This window comes from Hemiscyllium ocellatum, chromosome 1 (assembly GCF_020745735.1).
Source record: "Hemiscyllium ocellatum isolate sHemOce1 chromosome 1, sHemOce1.pat.X.cur, whole genome shotgun sequence".
In the NCBI taxonomy this organism is placed as follows: Eukaryota; Metazoa; Chordata; class Chondrichthyes; order Orectolobiformes; family Hemiscylliidae; genus Hemiscyllium; species Hemiscyllium ocellatum.
In genome coordinates this window covers 8,169,279-8,194,995 of record NC_083401.1, presented here as the reverse complement: position 1 = coordinate 8,194,995, position 25,717 = coordinate 8,169,279, and the positions used below count along the sequence as shown (strand labels likewise).

Genomic DNA, 25,717 nt, shown 5'->3' with positions numbered 1-25,717 from the left:
TCTGGCAGCATCTATGGAGATAAGTAGTTAACTTTTTGAGTCTCGTATGACTTCTTCCAAACAACAGGGAAACCAGTACCTTTAGGCAAAGAGAGACTGGGCGGTAGTGGATGCCCATTCTTATGGGAGAAGTGTGTGTAGATGCTCACTGACCAGTATTCCAGAAATGGAGATGGAGAGCCCTGGCTTGCCATGGAGGTCATAGATTGAAATCAGGGCAGGCAGTAAGAAATATGGTTGTTCAGGCACAGTAGAGCTGGGATGAATCTTTTCCATATAATCATAAGGGAAATGGACTTGGGGATATGTGAGCATACAGCACAGAAACCTAGTGCAAGGTGCAACAGGTAATCAGGAAGCAGAGTGGGATGTTGGCCCTTGCTTCATGAGGGTTGGAGTGTAAGAGTGTACAAGGTGCTGGTGAGATCACATTTGGAGTACTGCGAGCAGTTTGGGTCCCCTTATTTAGAGAAAGATATTATTTCATTGAGACAGTTCAGCAAATGTTCACTCGGCTGATCCCTGTGATGGAGCAAAGGCTAAACAGATTGGGACTGTACTTATTGGAGTTTAGAAGAATGAGAGGTATCTCATTGAAATATGTAGGATTCTTAAGGGATTTAACAGGGTAAATGCTGAGATGATGTTGCCCCTCATTGGAAACTTGGAAATGTTCCTTCAGCATTACTGGTTCAGAAAGGTGGAATTTCCTCCCGAACAGCATTGTAGATCAACTCTCAGCATGTGGACTGCAGCGGTTCAAGTAAACAGCTCACCCCACCCTCTTTCATTTTGTCTCTCGAGAGCAACAGGAAACAGGCAATAAATGCTGGCCACATCCCCTGAATCAATGAAAAAGACTTGTAGAATGTAGGATCAGAGGGCGTAGTCTCAGAATAAAGTGGCACCAATTTAAGACTGAGATGAGAAATTTCTTCTGGTAGTTGTGATCTTCTTTGGAACCGAGAATTCGTTGCCACAGAGCTGTGGGGCAGAGTCTTTGTGTGTACTCAAGGCTGAGAGAGATCCTAAATCAGCAGGTGTACAGGGAAAAGGTTGGATCAGCCATCTTCCTATTGAACCGTTGAGCAGGCTTGAGCTGAAAGACCTACTCCTGTTTCTTAAGGTCTTACAGAGCACCAAGAGATTTGCTTTAACAACCCTTTAGCTTGCCTTAATTGTTAAGCTCACCTTTGGACATGAGCCTTAGGACATTCACTTGAGACCTCATATGTTTGAGATCCCATGAACTATAGGCAGCTGATCAAAGAATTCTTCTTCTGAGTAGCTGGGATCAGCAATTCCACAATTGCCACTCTAAAAGGAAACAGCTGAACAATGCAGGTTGAAGCAGTTGTCTGCTCTGTGCTGATCCACATTATAGCAATGCCTACACTTCTAAAATCATTTAATTACATGTGGCGCTCTTCAGGATGTGAAAGGAGCTGTACAAATGTAAATGTTTTTCTCCCGCCCCCTCAGGCTGTTATCATGGTGCTGGAGTCAACTGGAAACACGGCGGCGAAGATGGTAAAGCTGCTGAAAATGCTGTGGGAGAGTGGGCTCGTCACACTGGACCAGATGAACAGGGTAATTACAAACCTGGCCTTTCCATGCTCCCTGCATCTCCCCGTCTGGCCAGTTAGTTGAAGCTTGTATCAAGTGACCTGACCTTGACTAATGCCACAGTGTGTGTATGCAGTTCACTGATCTTGGGAAGGGATATTGACTGGGCTTCCACTGACTACTGTCAGTGAGTGAGTGTAAGTATTCAGATACAATGCAAAGAGGTTGATAATAATTGGTTCTCATCACTGCACTTTTTCTGTATCCAGCCACTGAGAAAAATATTGGCTCTTGACCTCATTACAGCCTGTCCACCATTTGCAAGGCACAAGTCAGGGGTGTAATGGAATACTTCCCACTTGCCTAATGGATGCAGCTATACAACATTCAAGAAACTTGATGTTATACAGAACAAAGTAGCCCACTTGATTGGCACTACATCCACAAACATCCACTCCTACCACCACCGACACTGTGTGTACCATCTGCAAGATGCCCTGCAAAAATTCACCAAAGGTCCTCAGACAGCACCTTCCAAACCCACAACCACTTACATCGAGAAGCACAAGAGAAACAGTACATGGTAACACTAGCACCAACAAAATGTGCAGGTTAGATGAATTAGCCAGGCTAAATTGCCCATAGTGTTAGGTGAAAGGGGTAAATGTAGGGGAATGTGTCTGGGTGAGTTGCTCTCCGGAGAGTAGGTGTGGACTTGTTGGGCCGAAGGGCCTGTTTCCACACTGTAAGTAATTTAATCCAGTCATTTAATCAAACCAGCACCTTTAAGTTCCCCTCCAAGCCACTCATCATCCTGACTTGGAAATATGTCACTGTTCATTCACTGTCACTGGGTCAAAATCCTGGAATTCCCTCCCTAAGGTTATTGTGGATAAGCCTACAGCAGGTGGATTGCACTGTTCAAGAAGGCAGCTCATCACCACCTTCTCATGGACAACTTGGCTTACCTTAATTGTAAAGTTCTGGAGTGTTGCTGAACAGAGGTCTTGGAGTGCAGGTTCATAGTCCCTTGAAAGTGGAGTCAGTGGTAGATAGGATAGCGAAGAAGGCGTTTGGCATGCTTGCCTTTATTGGTCAGTTCATTGAGTATAGGAGTTGGGAGGTTGTGTTGCAGCTGTACAGGACATTGGTTGGGGCATTTTTGGAATACTGCATTGAATTCTAGTCTCCCTGCTTTGGAACGGTGTTGTGAAACTTGAAAGGGTTCAGATAAGATTTACAAGGATGTTGCCAGAGTTGGAGAGTTTGAACTATAGGGAGAGGCTGAACAGACTGGGGCTTCTTTCCTGAGAACAATAGAGAGAGTGAAGGGTGATCTTCTAGAAGTTTTAAACCATGAGGGGCATACATAAGACAGGGTGAACAGCCAAGATCTTCTCCCCAGGGTAGCAGGGTCCAAAAGTAGAGAACATAGGTTTAAGGTGAGAGTGGGGAAAGATTTAAAAGGATCTTAAAGGGTAACTTTTTCATGCGGAGGTGATGTGTGCATGGAATGAGCTACCAAAGGAAGTGGTGGAGGCTGGTACAATTACATTTAATAAGCATTGTAATGGGTATATGAATAGGAAAGGGTTAGAGGGGTGTGGGACAAGTACTGGAAAATGAGTGGATTAGTTTTGGATATCTGGTTGGCATGGACGTGTTGGAGTGAAGGGTCTGTTTCCGTGCTGTACAGCTCAGTGACTATAACTATGGACAGGCAACAAAACTGGCTAGCCACTGAATCCCACATCCCACAAAATGAGTAAAAATTAATTTAACGAAAAATTCAAACATGGGCCAAAAGAGCTGGACGTCAGAGGTGAGGTGATAGTGACTGCCCTTGGTATTAAGGCTGCATTTGACTGAGTGTGGCATTGAGTAGCCCTGGCAAAACCAGAATTGGTGGCAGAAAACTTGGCTGATTGCAGTCGTACTGAGCACGGAGGTGAGGTTGTTTTTTCAACTCAACACTTTTCAAAGTCTTTCCTTAACCTCCCAGTAGCACAGAATCAATTCCCCAGTTGTACCTGATTTGCTTTAGGAGTGTGTGTGCATATAACTTGTTTGCTTCCGTAATGTAAAGTAAGGATTCCACCTCCTGTAGTGAGTGTATTGACTCATATGACCCATTCAGTCCATGTGGTTATAGTGCAATCCAGTCAGTTGTCCTGCAAGTTTATTCTCTTGTGTTCACTAAATTTCCTTTTGAAATCATTTATCTTCGACTTTTATGGGCGGCACGGTGGCACAGTGGTTAGCACTGCTGCCTCACAGCGCCTGTAGACCCGGGTTCAATTCCCGACTCAGGCGACTGACTGTGTGGAGTTTGCATGTTCTCCCAGTGTCTGCATGGGTTTCCTCCGGGTGCTCCGGTTTCCTCCCACAGTCACAAAGATGTGCGGGTCAGGTGAATTGGCCAAGCTAAATTGCCCGTAGTGTTAGGTAAGGGGTAAATGTAGGGGTATGGGTGGGTTGCGCTTCGGCGGGTCGGTGTGGACTTGTTGGGCCGAAGGGCCTGTTTCCACACTGTAAATCTAATCTAATCTAATCTAATTTTCCACCACTCGCTCAGTGTTTTTGGTCATTGCTACTAGCTGCATAAAATAGTTTTTCCTCCATTTCTTCCCCAAATTTTTTGCCAATCCTTAAACTTGGGTCTCCTTGTCCTGGGATTGTTAGTTAGTCAGAACTGCTCTTTGTCTTCCTTTTGTAAACCTGTCATCGTCATGGACACCTCAGTTTCCTGGAGCAGCTTGAAGTAGGTTCATTAACCAGTTCCAGGTTTTGAGATACAGTATTTTATATTTCTAGGGTGACTTGAGGTAATCTGTGTTCTCTTGCAAGGTCAAAAGACAGCCTTTGTTCCTTTTGCAATTTGGTGTGATGCACAGTAACCAATGATTGATCAGCATAGTTACTGTCTTATTTCCTGATGGTACTCTACAGTATCTTCCTTGAACAAGATGCTGCCCTCAGTCCAGAAAGATATTTATCACTTATACTACTGAACAATGTTGGTATGACTGTGTGTTACCAGGATGTATATATGCCATATGTCTCAACATTTGGCTGATAAAATCAAATAGCAATTTCCATCATTCATAATAGGAGACTACAGACCATATTCAACCAGTCCTCAATTACAAAACCAAAAACATTTTCTATTATGTATTTCTGTAATTGGACAACACAACTGAGGTATACAGTTTGAGAGTAGAGAGGTGATGCTAGAATTGTATGAAATATTGGTTCAGCCACAGCTGGAATACTGTGTGCAGTTCTGGAATCCACATTACATGTGGGATGTGATTGCTTTGCTTTGGAATGTGTGCAGAGGAGATTTACCAGGATGTTGCCTGGGCTGGAGAGTTTCAGTTATGAGCAGAGATTGGATAGATTGGGATTGTTCTCCTTTGAACAGAGGGGATTGAGAGGGGACATGATTGAGATGTATAACATTGAGGGGTTAGATTGGAAGAAACTTGGCCTTGCTGGAGGGAATTGACCAGGATTTATATGTAGCGACCAGTTATCTGCAAAGGAAAGGAATTTGAGCCATGAATGTTTTTGGAATTACCAGGGAGCTCAGGAGCCTGAGTTTACTTTCTCTGTGGCAACTCTTTGTCCAGTCTCTTGTTGTATAAATTGATATGACCATTTGAAATTTGGCTTTCTGTTGCTTCTCCTGGTTGATGTAAAATGAAAATCTTCATCAATATTTCAGTTCTGTACTAATAACTGCTATTAAATATAGTGGTTGTGGTCTAAGCTGAGATTTCCTGAAGATTGCCTGAATTCTACCATTTTGTTCTCAATGCCTCTTCACAAAGCTCAAGTTTCAAAGCACTTGACTGGCTACTCAAAGTGACTTGTCATCTTCAAAGGTCTTTGCACACAATCCCCAAGAAGTCTCGACATACTTGCACCACAATGTCTCCCTTTCTGCCAAAATGCGCCACCACTCACTTCTATGTGGAATGAATTTGAGCTGCCATTTTTCTGCGATGTCATGTCGGGCTTGATCAGTACAATCCATGGTGTCTGCCATTCCTCCAAGTCTAATGTTTGAAGTTTTGAAATTTTACTCTATCCCAATATCCAAATCATTGTGCTGGCACTATCTCTTTGATTAAACCACAAATCCAGTGTGGAAAACAACTATGCACCATGATCACTGTTCCCTGCCCCAAGCCTATTTATTTTTTTTATTCTAGCTATCACACATCCTCCTATTCCATGAATAATTTGTCAAAACATTTCTTAAATTCAAATCTACAGCTGCATTCCCACCATTTAGCCCCTCGAGTTCAAAAATTCAATTTGGTCAGTAAAACAAAATCCTTTTATACATCTTTAATTAATTCAAACCTCTCCAACAGGTTGTTTACTTTTTTTTCCTGACTGTTTCTAAAACCTTGTCCACAACTGATTATAACTGTCCTGTGGTTACTAGGAATGTCCTTGCACTTTTCCTTGATTAAGTGGATCGGTTTTATTTCTATTAAACAACAGATGCATTCAATAATTATCTCTTTTTGAAATGTTATTGGGTTTCTTCATGTTAACGTTAACAGTACTCACAGCGGCTTTACTCACTTCCCTAAAGATCAGTGACAAAAATAACCGCACTGTTGAAGAAAGTAAGAGGAGAAAACAAAAACTACTGTTGACCGAACATCAGTAATGGGTAAAATGCTGGAAGCTGTAATGGGCCGGGAACTAGTGCAACTTTCTTTGCTTGCTTGTAGGGTTTCCAGCGAGTATTTGATGAGTTACCAGATATAAACCTGGATGTGCCGCTTGTCCACATGATACTGGAGAAATTCTTAGACCTGTGTGTTCAGGAAGCTGTTATAACTAAGCAGCTCCGTGATAGCTGTCCCTCACGGTAAGTACATCTGATCTTATCCTAAGGAGTTTCTCAGGTGCAACTAGGGACAGATAATGAGTGTTGGCCAGCCAGCAATGCCTATGTTGCACAAATGGTTTAAAAATAACACAGGTTCTGAGAGATTAACTCAAAAGAACTAGAGAGGATTGAAGACCGAGAAGTAGATGTGACCTATATGGACTTCGGAAAGGCATTCGACAGGGTTCCCCATGGGAGGCTGATTAGCAAGGTTAGATCTCATGGAATACAGGGAGAACTAGCCATTTGGATACAGAACTGGCTCAAAGGTAGAAGACAGAGGGTGGTGGTGGAGGGTTGTTTATCAGACTGGAGGCCTGTGACCAGTGGAGTGCCACAAGGATCGATGCTGGGTCCTCTACTTTTCTCCATTTATATAAATGATTTGGGTGTGAGGTTAAGAGGTATAATTAGTAGGTTTACAGATGACACCAAAATTGGAGGTGCAGTGGACAGTGAAGAGGGTTACCTCAGACTACAACAGGATCTTGACCAGATGGGCCAATGCGCTGAGAAGTGGCAGATGGAGTTTAATTCAGATAAATGCGAGGTGGTGCATTTTGGAAAAGCAAATCTTAGCAGGACTTATACACTTAATGGTAAGGTCCTAGGGAGTGTTGCTGAACAAAGAGACTTTGAGTAAAAAATGAGGTCTGCAGATGCTGGAGATCACAGCTGCAAATGTGTTGCTGGTCAAAGCACAGCAGGTTAGGCAGCATCTCAGGAATAGAGAATTCGATGTTTCGAGCATAAGCCCTTCATCAAAGAGACTTTGACAGGTTCATAGCTCCTTGAAAGTGGAGTCGCAGGTTGATAGGATAATGAAGGCGGCGTTTGATATGCTTTCCTTTATTGGTCAGAGTATTGAGTACAGGAGTTGGGAGGTCATGTTGCGGCTGTACAGGACACTGGTTAGACCACTGTTGGAATATTGCTAATGGAAAGATGTTGTGAAACTTGAAAGGGTTCAGAAAAGATTTACAAGGATGTTGCCAGGGTGGGAGGATTTGAGTTACGGGGAGAGGTTGAACAGGCTGGGGCAGTTTTCCCTGGAACGTCGGAGGCTGAGAGGTGACCTTACAGAGGTTGAGAAAATCATGAGGAGAAAGATAGGGTAAATAGACCAGGTCTTTTCCCTAAGGTGGGGGGAGTCCAGAACTGGAGGGCATCGGTTGAGGGTGAGGGGGAAGAGATACAAAAGAGACCCTAAGGAGGAACTTTTTCATGCAGAGGGTGGTGTGTGTGTGGAATGAGCTGCCAGAGGAAGTGGTGGAGGCTGATACAATTGCAACATTTTAAGAGGCACCTGGATGGGTATGTGAATAGGAAGGGTTTGGAGGGATATGGGCTGGGTGCTGGCAGGTGGGACTAGATTGGGTTGGAATATCTGGTCTGCGTGGACAAGTTGAACCAAAGGGTCTGTTTCCATGCTGTGCATCTCTGATTCTCTACGTTCAGCTTATTTCAAACTATAGCATTCTTAGAATCAGAACATTGTGTGCAGTGCAGAATTGGGAGATTGCTACATTGTTGGAGCAGCTTAAATGAGGCAATGACTTTATTTAATGTACTGTATTTAAGTGAGTGTTAAAGATGCTGAGTGTGTAGGATTGGATAGGGTAGAGTATAATTTGGGGGAATAGACACTGTTCTGTACAGCCATGAGCAGGATCCTCCCTCTATAGCCTGCCTACTTACAGACACCTCAGGCCTGGAGAGCAACTTGGAGTGGGTAGGGACAGATCCAGTTGTCACATCCTCATTAGTACTAATGACATCTAAAGAGTTAGAAAGGTCCTGCTGAAAGATTTTGAGTGGGAGCTAAATTAAAAAGTGGAATCTCCAAGATAATAATCTTTGGATTAATACCTGAGCCACAGGCAAACTTGCACAGGTTAGATAAAATCAAGGAATTAATCTTTTCAGGGTACAGAGACTTACTTAAAAAAGAGTACATTTAAGCAAGAGCATCATAACTCTGACAACAAGCTGCCTGCCGTTGAGGTTGAAAGATCAAAGTCACAAGTGGTTTTAACCTACAGAGGTGTTAGGTACAGGGACTTTGGTGTCAGTATTGTAAGGGAGCGGTTTTGGCCATTGTACCAGGTGTGTGCTTTTGTTACTAAATGGAAGCTGGAAAAGAGACTGAAATCATCCCCTCCACCACCACCACCACCACCACCCTCCTCTGCCTGGCTGAACCTCTCTCTCCTCTCACTTTCTTCTGGTCAAAGGGGAGCCTGCATGAGTCCCAGTGATGCCTGTTTTATTGTGGGGTACGTGGAACGTTCCTTGTTCCAGTCAAACTATGGCCTCCATGCACGACTGTTTTTCAAATATGCCAATGATATCATTGGTGCTGCTTCCCTCTCATCTGGAATTGGAAAAGTTTATCGATTTTCGTTTCCAATTTCTGCCCCACTCTCACCTTCACCTGGTCCATCTGGATCCTCTCTCCCTTTCCTTGACATCTCTATTTCCACCAATATCCACTACAAATCCACCTACTCCTAGTTACCTCGACTATACATCCTCTCACCCTACTTCCCATAAAGACTCTATTCCATTCTCTCACATCTACTGTCTCTGTCATCTGTTCTGACAATGCGCTAAGACAGCACCATGGTTGATCAGGCCCTCAGCCAGGTCTGACCCACCTCATGAACATCTGCCCTCACCCCTCCGTCTTCCCTCCTTCAACAGTGATAAGGTGCTATTTGTCCTCACCGACCATCCCCCCAGCATCCACATTCAGAAACTTATTACTTGCCTTTCCTGTCCCCTCCAGCTATTTGCCACCACCAGATCTATGTTCCCCACCCCTCCCTTGTCTATTCCTTCTGGGACACCCAGGTCCACCTGTGCTGAGAGAGAAATGTTGGCCAGGGAACAGAGTGGGGTGTTGACATGGCAGGCAACTGGAAGCTTGGGGTCTTTTTATGGGCAGAACACAGATGTTGTGTGAAGTGGCCACCCAATCTATGTTCCGGCTTCCCCAACGTAGAGGAGACGACATTGTGAGCAGTGAATGCAGTTGACTAGATTTTGTGAAATAGTTGCTGCTTCACTTGGAAGGTATATTTGAGCCCTGGATAGTGAGGAGGGAGGCGTTAACGTGTGTGTGTGTGTGTGTGTGTGTGTGTGTGTGTGTGTGTTTTTTCACCCCTCAATGTAAAGCTATGTTCCTTCATGCTAGCCATCATCATCTGAGGAAAAAGGCTCTCACTGTCCACCCTATCTAACCCTCTGATCATCTTGTATGTCTCAATTAAGTCACATCTCAACCTCCTTCTAATAAAAAACAGCTTTAAGACCTTCCCTCCATACCAGGTAACATCTGAGTAAATCTTCTGTGAACCCTTTCCAAACCTTCCAAGTCCTTCCTTTAATGCGGTAGGCCTGTACGCAATACTCCCAAGTGCGGCCGCACCAGAGTTTTGTACAGCTGCAGCATGACCTCTCGGCTCCAAAACCCAATCCCTCTACTAATAAAACCTAACACACCATGTGCCGCCTTAACAACCCTATCAACCTGGGTGGCAGCCTTCAGGGATCTATGTACGTGGATACAGAGATCTCTCGGCTCATCTATGTTACCAAGAATCTTACCATTAGCCCAGCACTCTTTACTCCTGTTATTCCTTCCAAAGTGAATCACCTCACACTTTTCCCCATTTAAACTCAATTTGCCAACTCTCAGCCCAGCTCTGCAGCTTATCTATGTCCCTCTGTATTCTGCAACATCCTTCAGCACTATTGACAACTCTACTGATCTTCGTGTTTTCTGCAAATTTACTAACCCATCCTTCTACATCCTCATCCAGGTCATTTATAAAAATGACAAACAGCAGTGGCCCCAAAACAGATTCCTGTGGTACACCAGGATGAGCATTTCCCATCATCGCCACCCTCTGTCGTCTTCCAGTTAGCCAATTTCTCATCCAAGCTGCCATATCACCCCCAATCCCTTGCTGCTGTATTTTGTGTAATAGCCTATTGTGGGGGACCTTATTAAACACCTTACTGAAATCCATATACGCCATATCAATCACTTTACCCTCATCTACCTGTTTGGTTATCATCTCAAAGAACTCGATAAGGTTTGAGAGGCACAACCTACCCTTCACAAAACCATGTTGACCATCCCTGATCAACGTATTCCTTTCTAGATGATTATAAATCCTATCTCTTATAATCTTTTCCAACACTTTACCCACAAATGAAGTAAGGCTCACCGGTCTGTAATTACTCGAGTTGTCTCCTCCACTTAAACAAGGGGACAACATTTGCTATCCTCCAGTCTTCTGGCACTATTCCTGTCAACAATAATGACATAAAGATCAAAGCCAAAGGCTCTGCAATCTGTCTTTCTCTCCCCCCACTTCCCCCAAACTTCCCCAAGCTTTCCAGAGAATCCTAGGATAAATCTCATTCTGGCCCAGGGGACATACCTGTTTTACACTTCCCAGAATTGCTAACATCTCCTTGTGAACCTCAATCCTGTCTAGTCTAGTAGCCTGTACCGCATATTCTCCTCGCCTTTTTCCAGAGTGAATACTGACAGAAAATATTCATTTAGTGCTTCCCCTATCTCCTCAGACTCCATATGCACTTCGCAGTACTGACCTTGATTGGCCCTAATCTTTCTCTAGTCATTCTTTTATTCTTGATAAACCAAAGAAAGCTTTAGGGTTTTCCTTAATCCTATCTACCAGTGACTTCTCATATCCCCTCCTGGCTCTTCTTAGCCCTCTTTTTAGGTTTTTCCTGGCTAACTTGTAACTCTCAGGCACACAAAATGAGCCTTCATCTCACATCCTCGCATAAGCTGCCGCCTTCCTCTTGACAAGGCATTCAACTTACTTAGTAAACTATGGCTCCCTCACTAGACCGCTTCCTCCCTGCCTGACAGGTACATCCTTATCAAGGACACGCAGGAGCTGTTCCTAGAATAAGCTCGACATTTCAAGTATGTTCCTCCCCTGCAGTTTCCTTCCCCATCCTATGCATCCTAATTGCATCATAGTTGCCTTTCCCCCAGCAATAATTCTTGCCCTGCATTATATACCTATCCTTTTCCATCGCTAAAATAAACATAACCGAATTATGGTCACTGTTACCAAAGTTCATTCATTCGTGATGAAGGGCTTTTGCCCAAAACATCGATTTTCTTGCTCCTTGCATGCTGCCTGACCTGCTGTGCTTTTCCAGCACCACACCCTCGACTCTAATCTCCAGCATCTGTAGTATTTACTTTCGCCCACCAAAGTGCTCACCTACCTCCAAATCTAACGCCTAACCAGGTTCATTACCCAGTACCAAATCCAATGTGATTTCACCCCTTGTTGGCCTATCTACATACTGAGTCAGGAAATCATCTTGCACACATTGGACAAAAACTGACCCATCTAAAGTATAGTATTTCCGGTCAATATTTGGAAAGTTAAATTCCCCCATAACAAGTCCTCTGTTACACTCGCTCCTATCTAGAATTAACTTTGCTATCCTTTTCTCTACTTCTCTGGAACTATTCGGAGGCCGAGAGAAAACTCCCACAGGGTCACTTCTCCTTTCCTGTTTCTAACCTCAGCCCATACTACCATTTCACAAGTCCTCAATCGTCCTGTCTGTCACCGTATTAATGTCCTTGACTAACAATGCCACACCTCTCCCTTTTTTTCCCATCTTCCCTGTTCTTACTGAAACATCTCAACCTCGGAACCTGCAACAACTATTCCTGTTCCTGCTCTATCTATGTCTCCGGAATGGCCACAACATCAAAGTCCCAAATACCAACCCATGCTGCAAGTTCAACCACCAGGTACCAACGCTCCTGGTGTTGAAGTAGACATATTTCAAACCACCTTGCTTGCCGGTGAACTCTTGGAACCTTATTTCTGAGCTCACTATTCAACTTCCTGGATATTGGAACTATAATTTAGATTCTGTCCCCCTGCTGAATTAGTTTTAAATGCTCCTGAATAGCATTAGCAAATTTCACCCCCAGGATATTGGTACCCCCCCCTGGTTCAGATGTAGATCATTCTGATTGCAGAGGTCCCAACTACCTCAATGGTATGGGCCATTGAATGAGAATGAGCCCCAATTATCCAGGCATCTGAAACCCTCCCTCCTGCACCATCCCTGTTCAGCTCTGCTCTCTCCTTATTCCTTGCCTCGCGAGCACATGGCATGGGTAACAAACCATAGTTAACAACTCTGTTTGCTCTTGCTCTAAGCTTCCACCCTGGCTCCCTGAATTTCTGCCTTAAATCTCCATTTTCCTACCTGTCGTTAGTACCTATGTGGACCACAACTTGGGCCTGCTTCCCCTCCCCCCTCAAGAATCCTGAAAACAAGATCTAAGCCATCACAAACCCTGGCACCTCTCTTTCCCCCCCCCGCCCCCACCGGTCTTTAAATGACTCCTATATGCCAGATGTAAACTTACCCTCAAAAAGCTGCTCCCAATCCACATTCTGCAACTCTTGTTTAATTTGGTTATAGTAGGCCTCCCCTCATTTAACACCTTCATCTGAGGTCTGCTCTTGTCCTTATCGCTAAGTATCTGAAAATGTACAGAATTATGGTCACTATTCCCAGAATGCTCCCCCAATGAAATGTTGATCATTCCTTTCAGGCTTATTTCCTAAAACTAGGTCCCTCGTGGACTATCCACATAGAAAAAAAACTCTTCTGGACATCTGAAAGAATACTTCTGGACAGATCACATTGTCCCCCCTTCACTTTCCTGGCACTGAATGAGTCCAGTCACTTGGGGGAAATTAAAATCACTCACCACAACAACCCTGTTATTTCCATGTCTTCCCAGAATCTGATGACATATTTTTCCTCTGTCTCCAACATACAGCTGAGGGCTCTGTCTTACAGTCCCAGCGTTGTGATTGTACCCTTCCTATTCCTGAGCTCTACCCATAATGCCTTGCTGCAGGCTCCCTCCAGGGAGTCTTCCCTCAACATAGCTGTGATATTCTCCCTAACCAGTAATGCAACTGGTGAAGCAAAATCTCCAGTATTGCATGCTTAGTTTTCAGTGAGAGACCACTTTGTCAGAAGAAAAATAAATCAAAATACTTCTAACAAGTCAGGTTCCTGTGTGGAATTTGAATTGTCTCATAATTACATCACCTAGGAATCCTAACTGTAGGTTTATAAAGCAAAAGGATATGCAGCATTTCAGGGCAGCAGTTTTGATTAACAGTCGACAGGAAACGATAGAATGTACGAATGTAAACAAGAACAGCAAATTCGTTCAAAGGTGAGAAAAAAATTGATGGCTCATTACTCAATGCATATAGTATTTGGAAGAAAATAAATGAATTGATGACACAAATACAGGTTGATGTGTATGATATTGTAGAGATCCAGTTAGAGATCAAAGGTAGGAATTAAATATTCAGGGCTATGTGGATTTTTGAAAAGTTGAGCAGGAAGGAAAGGGTGAGGGGTAGCTTTATTAGTATCAAAAGGAATAAATATGATGGCAAGATATGATTTTGGTTCTGAAGATGTAGAATCCATAAAAGTGAAGATAAGCAATAATATCAACACACTATTGGGAGTAATCTATAGGCTTTTAGTAGTTACTATGCAATAGGAGCGAGAATAAGTCAGGTGATAATGAGAGCATGTAAAACAGACAGAAGATCAATCAGATGTGAAAGGCTATTTCTGCACTTGCCTGTGATGTATGGTTGATTTTAATCATGTTCTTTGTTGCTTCCAGAGGCCGTAAGCGTTTTGTGAGTGAGGGAGATGGTGGACGTGTCAAGGAGTAAGACCTCACTGCGTGCATTTGACTGTCAGATCCTCAACGCACATCAGATTTTACCAGATTTTTTTGATCATATTTCTACATGAAACACCAAAGACTCAGCAGGAGTTTGGACAGATTTGTGGGAAAAGGTGGCAGTGACAAGTGTGGAACTGGACTGCTCTTGCGCTCTCTCTCTCAGCTGGCACTTTGATATGGTTGTCTGCATTCACCAGGTTATCTGTCCTTTCCAGGGGCTGATTATCTCACTGGGTCTCCATCCAAAATAAAATCAATCTCCTGATACCTATAAAACTGTTCATGGCAGAAATGGACAAATTGGTATGATTTCTAAATAGCTTTTAAATGAACTGGGGAGTTAGATTTGAGATGATTTCTGTCGTCTTTTTTCCCCCACCCTCCCCTGAAAATTCTGACAATGTTGATCTTTATCTGATGGCTTTTCTTTTCTTTAGTGCTTTGCATTGCATATGTACCTGTTGCTCTGGCTCCAGAGTTGAATGGCTTTAGAAGATCGAATCTCTCATGAATCGGAGTATGGGAAGGATGACATCCTTAGCCAAGAGCCATAAAGCAGCCACTGGGAGACCCTATAACAGCAAGCCTATAACAGACCTCACTCTGGAGGAGACCCGGCAGCAACCCTATAACAGACCTCACTCTGGAGGGGTTCATGGTCTGCTCCTGGCCAGTGAGAAGGCAGCATTGAACAGCAGCTCCTTGTTGTGACAGTGAGTTGCCTGATTGTAGAAGTTTACTGGCAGGGCTGTTTGCAGTGGTACTGTCCCTGCCTCTGAGCCAAAGGCCCAAATTATTGTCCCACTGCTGACCTAACTGGGTGCTGTGCCAAAATGATTTGGCTATGCCAGGTGTTTCAGTGGGTATGTATTACTGAGCTCAGATTCCAGTACCCTCACTGACATCATATGGGGGAAAGGGGCTACCATTTATTGGGGGGGTGGTGAACCTCGAAGATATGTTTGTTGTGCATGGTCCAGTCTTTTCAGAGCGTGACCCTTTAAAGTATTTTTGCACTTGTGTTATTTCTTGCAAAGCTGATTTTCTGCTGTACCTTTTCAGGCTGCTTTGCAGCTTTGTGGCTTTAGCAAGATCACGGGTGGTGGGTAAGGTGCTTCAACCAAATTGCACTTGGCAATTTTGCATTTGATTAGAGAGAGGTGCATGGTTTAGAAACAATTGAATGAGATTGTCAACATCCATGTCTTAGAGGGGCAATTGGGTTTTGTCTCTAATGGGAAATGCTTTTAAGAAAAGTTGGATATGGAATAAAGATGATTCTATAACCCATGATCTTTGACTGCACACATGGAAAAGGGAGTTATCTACTACACTCTTGTGCTGATAAATGGTCACAGGTGACTTCGTGCAGAAAGCATGTCACGTAACTTTAGGAAAACCAGCAATGTTATCTCCTTCATTGGACTGTTTGTCTTCTCAAGTCTTCTGGTTTTTCAAAATGCTTGTGAGAGATTCCCTGTCATTATGGTGGACCTCTCACCTGTTCATCAGGACACTTTTGGGATCAGAGACAATGGTCTAGTGAGAATGTCACTGGACTAGGGCTCCAGAACTTCAAGCCAATATTCTGGGATGTGGGTTTGAAACCATCATGGAAGGTGGTGAAATTAATAAAACATTGGAACTGTCAACACTGCAGCAGGTAACCAAAATTAATCTGTAAATGTAATTATGTGGATCAGCTCTGATTCATGTGCATCTTCTGAAGCATCTTTATAATTTTTAGGAGCTATGTCTTGTCAGCTCCAGCTTCTTACTTTAGAATATTGTAAATCCATGCTCAGCAAAGTACTGCTTATTAACTGAGGAGGCATAAATGATGTTGAACATTGTGCATTTGAGAATATGTATAACTTCTGACATTATGAAGGGAAGGTCATTGATATAGCAGCTGAAGTTGTTTGGGCCCAAGATATTACCTTGAAGAATTCTAGCAGGGATGTCCTGGAGCTGAGAAGACAAAAGTTCAAACAACCACAAAAATCTTCTCTGGTCATTGATTAGGGATAGTCAACATGGCTTTGTGCTTGGGAAATAGTGTCTGACTAACTTAATTTTTCGAAAAACTTAATTTTAACGATAAGGGCAGAGTAATGGATGTGATGTATATGGATTTCATTTGACAAGGCTCCTCATGGGAGACTGATTAACAAGGTTAGATCTCATGGATTACAGGGAGAACTAGCCATTTGGATCCAGAACTGTCTTGAAGGTGGATGAAGGTTACCTTTCAGACTGGAGGCCTGTGACCAGTGGTGTACCACAAGGGTCAGTGTTGGGTGTACTGCTTTTCATCATTTATATAAATGATTTGGAAGTGAGCATAAGAGGTATAGTTAGTAATTTTGCAGATGACACCAAAATTGGAGGTGTAATGGACAGCAAAGGAGGTTACCTCAAATTATAATGGGATCTTGATCAGATAAGCCAATGGGCTGAGTAGTGGAGATGGTGTTTAATTTAGATAAATGCGAGATGCTGTATTTTGGAAAGGCAAATCAGAGCAGGACTTGTACACTTCATGGTAAGGTACTGGGGAGTGTTGCTGAACAAAGAGACCTTGGAGTTCAGGTTCATAGTTCCTTGAAAGTGGAATCACAGGTAGGTAGGATAGTGAAGAAGGCATTTAGTGTGCTTACTTTTATTGGTCAGTACATTGAGTAGAGGAGTTGAGAGGTCATGTTGCGGCTGTGCAGGACATTGTTTAGGCCACTTATGGAACACTGTTTAGTTCTGGTCATCTTCCTATTGGAAAGGTGTTGTGAAACATGAAAGGGTTCAGAGAAGATTTACAAGGATATTGCCAGGGTTTGAACTATAGGGAGCCTGAATAGGCTGAGGGGTCACCTTTAGAGGTTTATAAAATCATGAGGGGCATGGAGTCCAAAACGAGAGGGCATAGGTTTAGGGTGAGAGGGGAATGATTTCAAAAGGACCTCAGGGGGAACTTTTTCACACAGGATGGTCATTTATGGAATATGCTGCCAGAGGAAGTGGAGGAGGCTGGTACACTTAAAATGGGTATATGGATAGGAAGGATTTAGATGGATTATGGGCCAAATACTGGCAACTGGGATTAGTTTTGGATCTCTGGTTAGTACAGAGGAATTGGTCTGAACGGTCTGTTTCCTTGCTGTACAGCTAACATTGACTGGACTTACTTTTTGGCTGGAATTTAGTTAGTACATGAAGATGTGCAAGAGTGAAGCATCTCTACCAAGTTTGCAATGACTACTCACTCAGCTTTTTGTTTTACTCTGGCTGATGTGCTGAGTGAACTGCTTTTAGTTAAAAGTCATGTCCTGCTCCCTCAACATGAATTCATGACTTGATTTATTGTTGTCACAAACTCGAGTACAGTGAAGAGTTTTGTTTTGCGAGTCAATAACACTTCTGCCAGTCTGGTGTCACATGTAGGCCAGATCAGGTATGAACAACTGATTTCAAAAGTACTTTATTAGCTGTAAAGCACTTCAAGATATCCTGAGATCATAAGTGTGCATATGTAATTATTTCATTTATGACAATTGGCAACACTGAATGCAGCAGTTATTGTCCATCCCTCCTTGCTGTGTGTATTAGTCAACCAGAACCAGGACAGAGGAAATGAGAGTAAAATTGCAGCTGGTATCTCTGCATAAGTGATAGCAATGTACAAGAGGTAGATAGATCAACAGAGGTCAATGGAGCCTGCGCTAGCTCTCTGCAGATTTAATTAATTCTATTCACCCATCCCTAATTAACAGCTTGCTCTCTACAGTTAGTCTGTTGCAGAGTGGGACAAACCAGTCAGCTCTTAATAGCAGTTGGTTTCTGCACCAGAATACTCTGATCTGTGGAAATTTCTGTAACCATTGACTTAGTTCTTGTTTAAAACTACTTTTAAAAAAAATATCCTTGTCATTCAAGGCTGATTCCTACAAATAAACTACACGCAGATGAAGTTCACAGAAATGGCAACGTTCTCCGCTGACTATGGTCACTCCTAGCTCTGAGGTTCGTGGACCATTTGTGTTGAGTCCATCAATCTCATCTCTGACAAACTTCAGTTCCCTTTAGTGTATTATTTCATGATCAGAGTTGAAGGTGAGGTCATCTTCCCCACTCACTGTCAACTGTACTGCAAATGTTAACACAAATCTTTTGCAGTTAAATCACTGACAGACCTTGGCCAGGGAATGATTTGACTTGCTGCACTGGGAGTGCTGAGAGACCAGCATCTCAGTATGTGAACATGAATCTGAAACAAGCAGGGAATGAAGAGGTTCTGAGCAGACAGGGTGAGAGATACAGATAGGGAGATAGGAGTTGGCAGAGCTTGGGAGGATTGTGAGGGTTCAATAATTTCCTTTGGAGTTGAGCATTCTCAATGTATCCAGGTTAATAGTTCCAATAGGGCATAGTATTCCCACTCTAACCCAAGGCTGAAAAGGTTTAGCCACACCTGACTCCACAGTCCAAGGGATTTTAATCTTGGTCAAAGATGTGGTCGGGCTTCCCAATTTGTGTCTTCCTCCACCCCTCACACAGGCAGGATGTGAGTGCTGGTCTCCTGTGGAAGCAGGCAGGAACAAGGGCTGGCATAATTGGCAGGCTGCAGTGGGGCAGTGTGCAGCTCAACAGAAACCATTTGGTCATGCTGGTAGTTGCTGCTTTCCTCACAGTCCTCACTGCCATCTGCATGAACAAGGCAATGGCACACCTCAATCCCGGAATCTCCAGTCAGGCGCCGGTGTCTGGAGTGAGTCTCATCTTCGTCCTCCTCCTCATCCTCCTCCAACCCCAGGCAGCAGGGCGATGCTTGGGACACAGCAATATTTACGTCTTCAGTGGATTGATGGGAGCTGGGGACTGGGGGTCCTGGCTCAAAGTCAGTGGAGTGTGCGATCGGGGTGTGGTGAGAGCTGGTGATGTTATTGGAGCTGAGGGAAGAGCTCAGCTCAGTCCTGACCCCTGGGCACTGGATTGAAGTATAGGATGGCGGAGGAGTTCGGGGCTGGGCTGACACTTCCTCATATGCAGGAAGCTTGAAGGAAGCCAATAGTCCTGAAAGAGAGATTTAAAACCATGAGACAAGCAATACATTTCAACTCATCACTGCACTCTCTCAGGGAGGGAGAGGGGAGAAGGGTGGGGTGGTCGGAGCCCGGGCAGTCTGCCCTCACTCGGGGAGGGGTGTGGGGGAAGAGGGGTGGGTCAGAGCCCAGGCAGTCTGCCCTCACTCGGGGAGGGGTGTGGGGGAAGAGGGGTGGGTCAGAGCCCGGGCAGTCTGCCCTCACTCGGGGAGGGGGTGGGGTGTGGGGGAAGAGGGGTGGGTCAGAGCCCGGGCAGTCTGCGCTCTGAGTCTGAGGAGAACAGATGGGTGTTTGGGAAGGGTGCAGTCACTCAGCTGAGGGAGGAGTTGTAATTCTGGTCAGTTTACACTCACTCTGGTCTAGACCCGAGCCTGGGTAGTGACAGGCCCCGTGGTACGCGATGAGGTTAATCTCCTGTTGCCGTTGCTGCTGCTGGATACGGAGTTTGCTCCTTCGGTGGCGATAAGCACAACAACAGCTGAAGATAATTAACAGAGTCCAGAGGAGCCAGAACCCTGAGGGGTAAGACATCAGTCAGCAGCAAAGCCCAACATTACAGAGCTGGCATGACAACTCCACCCTGCCCTCCACCCCCTCCCTCCTTCACACTCCTTCCCCCCACCCCAGCCCTCCAAACACTCTGCTCTGGACTACATCACCTCCTCCCACCCTGGACTCCACGGTGTCAGTCTTTCCACCTTGGCATCGGTCAGCCACCTTCTCTCCTCACCCCACCCTAGCCCAGCCACTGTGCCCCCACGGCATCTGAGGCCGTTCCATCACACTGCACTGCTCTGATCTACCCCAGGCCCAATTCACTGGGTTCTCACTAATACCTGGCCCAGTCACTTTACTTACACCACAGCTCGTAAAAGTAAGTGCAGCAGCCGGTCTCCCCACAGCAGTGGCCGGTCTCACACCAATACTGCTGGTTATTAATTCCAGGACACAACGCCCTGGCCTGCAAGTAGAGAGAGAGAAGGCAGTCACTGTCAAGCTCACCCAGCCCTGAAACACTGCCCCCAAATCACCAGGACAGTTCCTGAAAAAACACAGGCTCTCAGTCCAAAAGCAGGCACGTGATGCTGAGTTCTTAGAAAGCTTCAGTCAGGTCTGTCACAAAGCTGTTCCTTCTCTCAAGGTTACTATGTCCTTGGTTTATAGGGTCATAGAGACAAACAGCTTGGAAACAGCCCCTTCAATCCAACTGGTCCATGCTGGCCAGATATCCCAACCCAATCTAGTCCCACCTACCAGCACCCAGCCCATATCCCTCCAAACCTTTCCTTTTCATATACATGGAGCTCTGAGCTCATGAAAAGACCAGGGCTCCAAGAGATGATGGACAACATGGATTAATAGTTTCCCTCCTTAAAGCCAGAGTAATGATTTTTTCACACAATTTTCTACACCAAATGGCCCAATGCAATCTTGCATGGGAGAGTGCTATTATTTAGTTAGACTTTCACCTTGACTGTCCCCTTCCACTTCCCTAGCACTTACAACACCAAGGCATTCAAGGCAATGGGCCAAGAGATGGTAAATAGGATTAGAATAATTAGGTGGTGAATTTTGACTCAACAGGCTGAAGGGCCCTTTTTCTGTGCCATACACCTCCATGATACCACATTTTTAGCAGGAGTTTGGAAATTTTAGGCTGTGCACCATTAATTGACATGGCCCCCTTAAAGCAAGAACACTGCTATTTAAATTTGTGCACCATTAATTGACATCCTTCCCCTTAAAGCAAGAACACAGTTATTTAAAACTAAGCACCATTAGGAGAAAGTGAGGTCTGCAGATGCTGGAGATCAGAGTCGAAGAGTGTGGTGCTGGAAAAGCACAGCCGGTCAGGCAGCATCCAAGGAGCAGGAGAATCAATGTTCTGGGCATAATCCTTTCATCAGGAATGAGGCTTGTGGCTCAAGGGGGCTGAGAGATAAATGGGAGGCAGGTGGGGCAGGGAGGTAGCTGGGAATGCGATAAGTAGATTAAGGTGGGAGTGAAAGTGATAGGTTAGAGAGGAGAAGGAGCAGATAGGTGGGAAGGAAGATGGACAGGTAGGTGCCAAGTTGGAAGGTTAGGATGGGATTTTTGGAGGGGGGGGGGGGGGGGGGGAGCGGACGGATGTGGAAACTGGTGAAATCAACATTGATCACGTGTGGTTGGAGGGTCCCAAGGCAGAAGATGGGGTGTTCTTCCACCAGGTGTTGGTTGGTAAGGGTTTGGTGATGGAGGTGGCCCAGGACCTGCATGTCCTTGGTGGAGTGGGAAGGGGTATTAAAGTGTTCAGCCACAGGGTGGTGGGTTTGGTCAGTGCGGGTGTCCCAGAGATGTTCTCTGAAATGATCTGCAGGTTGGTGGCCTGTCTTCCCAATATAGAGGAGACCACATTGGGAGCAATGGACACTGGAGATGACGTGTGTGGAAATACAGGTAAATCTGTCTGATGTAGAAGCATCCTTTGAGGCATTGGACAGAGGTAAGGGTGGAGGTCTTACACTTCTTGCAGTGGTAGGGGAAGGTGCCGGGCGTGGAGGGTGGGTTGGTGGGGGGGGGGGGGGGGGGGGGGGGGGGGGGGGGGGGGGGGGGGGGGGGGGGGGGGGGGGGGGGGGGGGGGGGGGGGGGGGGGGGGGGGGGGGGGGGGGGTGCACCTAACAAGGGAGTTGCGGAGGGAATGGTCTCTCTGGAACGCAGATAGGGGTGTGGGGAGGGAAATATATCCCTGGTGGTATGGTCTGTTTGTAGGTGGCAGAAATGGCAGACCTAGTGGTTGGTGGGTGGACGGTGAGGACTGGGGAGTTCTGACCTTGTTGTGACTGGAGGTGGGGGTCAAGGGCAGAGGTGTAGGAAGAGGAGATGTACTGGAGGGCAGCGTCGACCACATGACAGAGGAGATTGTGATATTTGAAGGAGACCAACAGGGATATTTTATGCTGGAACTGGTCTTCCTGGGAGCAGATCTGGCAGAGGAATTGGGAATGAGGGATGGCGTTTTTACAGGAGGCAGGGTGGGAGGAGGTATAGTCCAGGTAGCTGTGGGAGTCAGTGTGTTTGTAGTAGATAGAAAGGGAGGACTGCAGATCAGAGGCTAGTGTGTGGTGCTGGAAAAGCACAGCAGGTCAGACATAGCGGCTTAACACCTCAGATATTGCCTTTTCCAGCACCACACTATCAGTGTTTAATCAGTTGCCAAATATGGAGGGGTCCAGGAAGGGGAAGGAGGTATCTGACATGGTCCAGGTGAACTTGGGGTGGAAGGTGTTGGTGAAGTTGATGAACTATTCACCCTCCTTGAGGGAGCACATCGACATAGTGGAGGAAGAGGTGGGGAATGGTGCCAGTGCAGTGGCAGAAGATGGACTGTTCCACATACCCAAAGAGACAGGCAGAGCTGGGGCCCACGTGGGTGCCCATCGCTAATCCCAATGGTCTGGAGGAAGTGGGAGGATTGGAATGAGACCAATATTATTCCTGATGAAGGGCTTTTGCCTGAAACGTCGATTTTGCTGCACTTTGGATGCTGCCTGAACTGCTGAGCTCTTCCAGCACCACTGATCCAGAATGTGGAAGGAGACGCTGTTGAGGTGGGGAGGACCAGTTCAGCCAGGCGGATGACAGCGTCAGTGGAAGGGTACGGGTTGGGTCAACAGGAGATTAAAGGGGAACTCCAATGCTGGGTACATTCTTGTGCAGCCTGTACCATCCACGGGGTCTCAGTGTACCCTTCCCCAGCCCAGGTTGGTATTGCCCCCTCTCAGGGTGCTATGTACCCCCAACCTCAAGTTGGTATTGCCCTCTCAGGGTCTCTCTCCTCCCTGCTCCCCAGCCCAGGTTGGTATTGCCCTCTCAGGGTCTCTCTCTCCCCCCTGCCCCCAGCCCAGGTTGGTATTGCCGTCTCAGGGTCTCTCTCTCTCTTCCCCCCCCCCAGCCCAGGTTGGTATTGCCGTCTCAGGGTCTCTCTCTCTCCCCCCCCCCCCCCCCCCCCCAGCCCAGGTTGGTATTGCCGTCTCAGGGTCTCTCTCTCCCCCCCCCCCCCCCCCCCCAGCCCAGGTTGGTATTGCCCTCTCAGGGTCTCTCTCTCCCCCCTGCCCCCCAGCCCAGGTTGGTATTGCCCTCTCAGGGTCTCTCTCTCCCCCCTGCCCCCAGCCCAGGTTGGTATTGCCCTCTCAGGGTCTCTCTCCCCCCCCCCCCCCCCCCCCCCCAAGCCCAGGTTGGTATTGCCCTCTCAGGGTCTCTCTCTCCCCCCTGCCCAGGTTGGTATTGCCCTCTCAGGGTCTCTCTCTCTCTCTCCCCCCTGCCCCCAGGTTGGTATTGCCCTCTCAGGGTCTCTCTTCCCCCCCCCCCCCCAAGCCCAGGTTGGTATTGCCCCCTCACGGCCCGCCCCCCCCCGCCCCCGGGTTGGTATTGCCCTCTCAGGGTCTCTCTCTCCCCCCTGCCCCCGGGTTGGTATTGCCCCCCCCCCCTGCCCCCGGGTTGGTATTACCCTCTCACGGCCCCCCCCTGCCCCCGGGTTGGTATTGCCCCCTCACGGCCCCCCCTGCCCCCGGGTTGGTATTGCCCCCTCACGGCCCCCCCTGCCCCCGGGTTGGTATTGCCCCCCTGCCCCCGGGTTGGTATTGCCCCCGGGTTGGTATTGCCCCCTCACGGCCCCCCCTGCCCCCGGGTTGGTGTTGCCCCCTCACGGCGCCCCCCCCTGCCCCCGGGTTGGTATTGCCCTCTCAGGGTCTCTCTCTCCCCCCTGCCCCCAGCCCAGGTTGGTATTGCCCTCTCAGGGTCTCTCTCTCCCCCCTGCCCCCCAGCCCAGGTTGGTATTGCCCTCTCAGGGTCTCTCTCTCCCCCCCCCCCCCCAAGCCCAGGTTGGTATTGCCCCCTCACGGCCCCCCCCTGCCCCCGGGTTGGTATTGCCCTCTCACGGCCCCCCCTGCCCCCGGGTTGGTATTGTCCCCTCACGGCCCCCCCCCCCCCGCCCCCGGGTTGGTATTGCCCCCCCACGGCCCCCCCCGCCCCCGGGTTGGTATTGCCCTCTCAGGGTCTCTCTCTCCCCCCTGCCCCCGGGTTGGTATTGCCCCCCCCCCTGCCCCCGGGTTGGTATTACCCTCTCACGGCCCCCCCCGCCCCCGGGTTGGTATTGCCCCCTCACGGCCCCCCCTGCCCCCGGGTTGGTATTGCCCCCTCACGGCCCCCCCTGCCCCCGGGTTGGTATTGCCCCCCTGCCCCCGGGTTGGTATTGCCCCCGGGTTGGTATTGCCCCCCTGCCCCCGGGTTGGTATTGCCCCCTCACGGCCCCCCCTGCCCCCGGGTTGGTGTTGCCCCCTCACGGCCCCCCCCTGCCCCCGGGTTGGTATTGCCCTCTCAGGGTCTCTCTCTCCCCCCTGCCCCCAGCCCAGGTTGGTATTGCCCTCTCAGGGTCTCTCTCTCCCCCCCCCCCCCCCCCAAGCCCAGGTTGGTATTGCCCCCTCACGGCCCCCCCCTGCCCCCGGGTTGGTATTGTCCCCTCACGGCCCCCCCCCCCGCCCCGCCCCCGGGTTGGTATTGCCCCCTCACGGCCCCCCCCCCCCGCCCCCGGGTTGGTATTGCCCCCCCACGGCCCCCCCTGCCCCCGGGTTGGTATTGCCCCCCTGCCCCCGGGTTGGTATTGCCCCCTCCCCGGGCTGACCTGCCGGATGAAGGGCGCCGCCAGCGGGCCCGGGCTCCCGCTGACCGCCGTCACGTTGCTTTGAGAAAGCCCGGGGCCTGCTCGCGAGTGGGCCCACGACGCCACCGGCCGGGTGGAGCTGCCTTCCATTTTGCGTCGTTAGCCCCGAGCCGCCGCAGCCCAGGCTGCCTTCCGCCATCACAGGTGGGGCACCCAACTCCCACAAACACGGGCCCGCCCACACCCGCCACAGACTGACCACTCACCGACCAGGGTTCACACAGCCCTGGGGCAATGACCAATCAGGAATCAGGACAGGCCTGATTGACAGACACGATCACCAATCAGCTTTTGGGTCACTTCTCTGTGGTTGGACTTATATCCACTAGGAAGCGGTGCTTCTCTGATTGACGTGTGGACTGACTAATAGGATTGTCAGTTATTATGACTGACGGCCGGACGGACCTATCAAACAAAAACCACTGGAGGCTCACGCCCCAGTTCCCATTGGGTAAAGGATTCGAGCCGTGATTGGTTAGAGCCTTGACAACAAGGTCTCATGATTTCATGCTCTTCAGCCAATCAAAGTACTGTATCAGTGAGCAGGCTCCAAGGGGCTAGTATGGACATTAGGAACCGAATGGTCTTTCTCTCTGCTCCTCTGGAGTGTCAGTGAGCTCATTCCATTGCCA

At 47.5% G+C, this 25,717-nt stretch overlaps 2 protein-coding genes across 3 annotated transcripts in view; one reads left to right on the top strand and one right to left on the bottom strand.

Annotated features, from left to right (window-relative positions):
* The window catches only part of LOC132820315 (programmed cell death protein 4-like), a 52,112-nt gene extending 36,535 nt beyond the window's left edge, over window positions 1-15,577 (top strand). Inside the window, exons 9-11 of the mRNA XM_060832377.1 lie at window positions 1,483-1,590; window positions 6,318-6,457; window positions 14,226-15,577. Coding sequence (XP_060688360.1) covers window positions 1,483-1,590; window positions 6,318-6,457; window positions 14,226-14,277 — 300 coding nt within the window. The 3' untranslated portion in view covers window positions 14,278-15,577. The remainder of the gene's footprint in view (window positions 1-1,482; window positions 1,591-6,317; window positions 6,458-14,225) is intronic.
* Window positions 15,578-17,750: 2,173 nt separating this feature from the next.
* Window positions 17,751-25,264, bottom strand: LOC132820388 (WW domain-binding protein 1-like). 2 transcript variants are annotated; one of them, XM_060832509.1, is made up of 4 exons: window positions 25,047-25,264; window positions 20,246-20,348; window positions 19,741-19,902; window positions 17,751-19,358 (listed from the first exon to the last, which is right to left on the bottom strand). In XM_060832509.1, the coding sequence occupies exons 1-4, from the start codon at window positions 25,173-25,175 to the stop codon at window positions 18,835-18,837; spliced, it is 918 nt and encodes a 305-aa protein (XP_060688492.1). In that variant the 5' UTR covers window positions 25,176-25,264; the 3' UTR covers window positions 17,751-18,834. The 2 variants fall into 2 exon arrangements, with proteins under 2 accessions (XP_060688492.1, XP_060688578.1); XM_060832595.1 differs by lacking the exon at window positions 20,246-20,348.
* Window positions 25,265-25,717: the final 453 nt, after the last annotated feature.

Coding starts and splice junctions, on each gene's coding strand:
- LOC132820388 (XM_060832509.1), bottom strand. CDS start 25,175: ATGGAAGGCAGCTCCACCCGGCCGGTGGCGTCGTGGGCCCACTCGCGA. Junction 20,349..25,046: donor CGGCGCCCTTCATCCGGCAG/GTCAGCCCGGGG, acceptor CTCTACTTGCAG/GCCAGGGCGTTGTGTCCTGG. Junction 19,359..19,740: donor AGGCTCGGGTCTAGACCAGA/GTGAGTGTAAAC, acceptor TCTCTCTTTCAG/GACTATTGGCTTCCTTCAAG.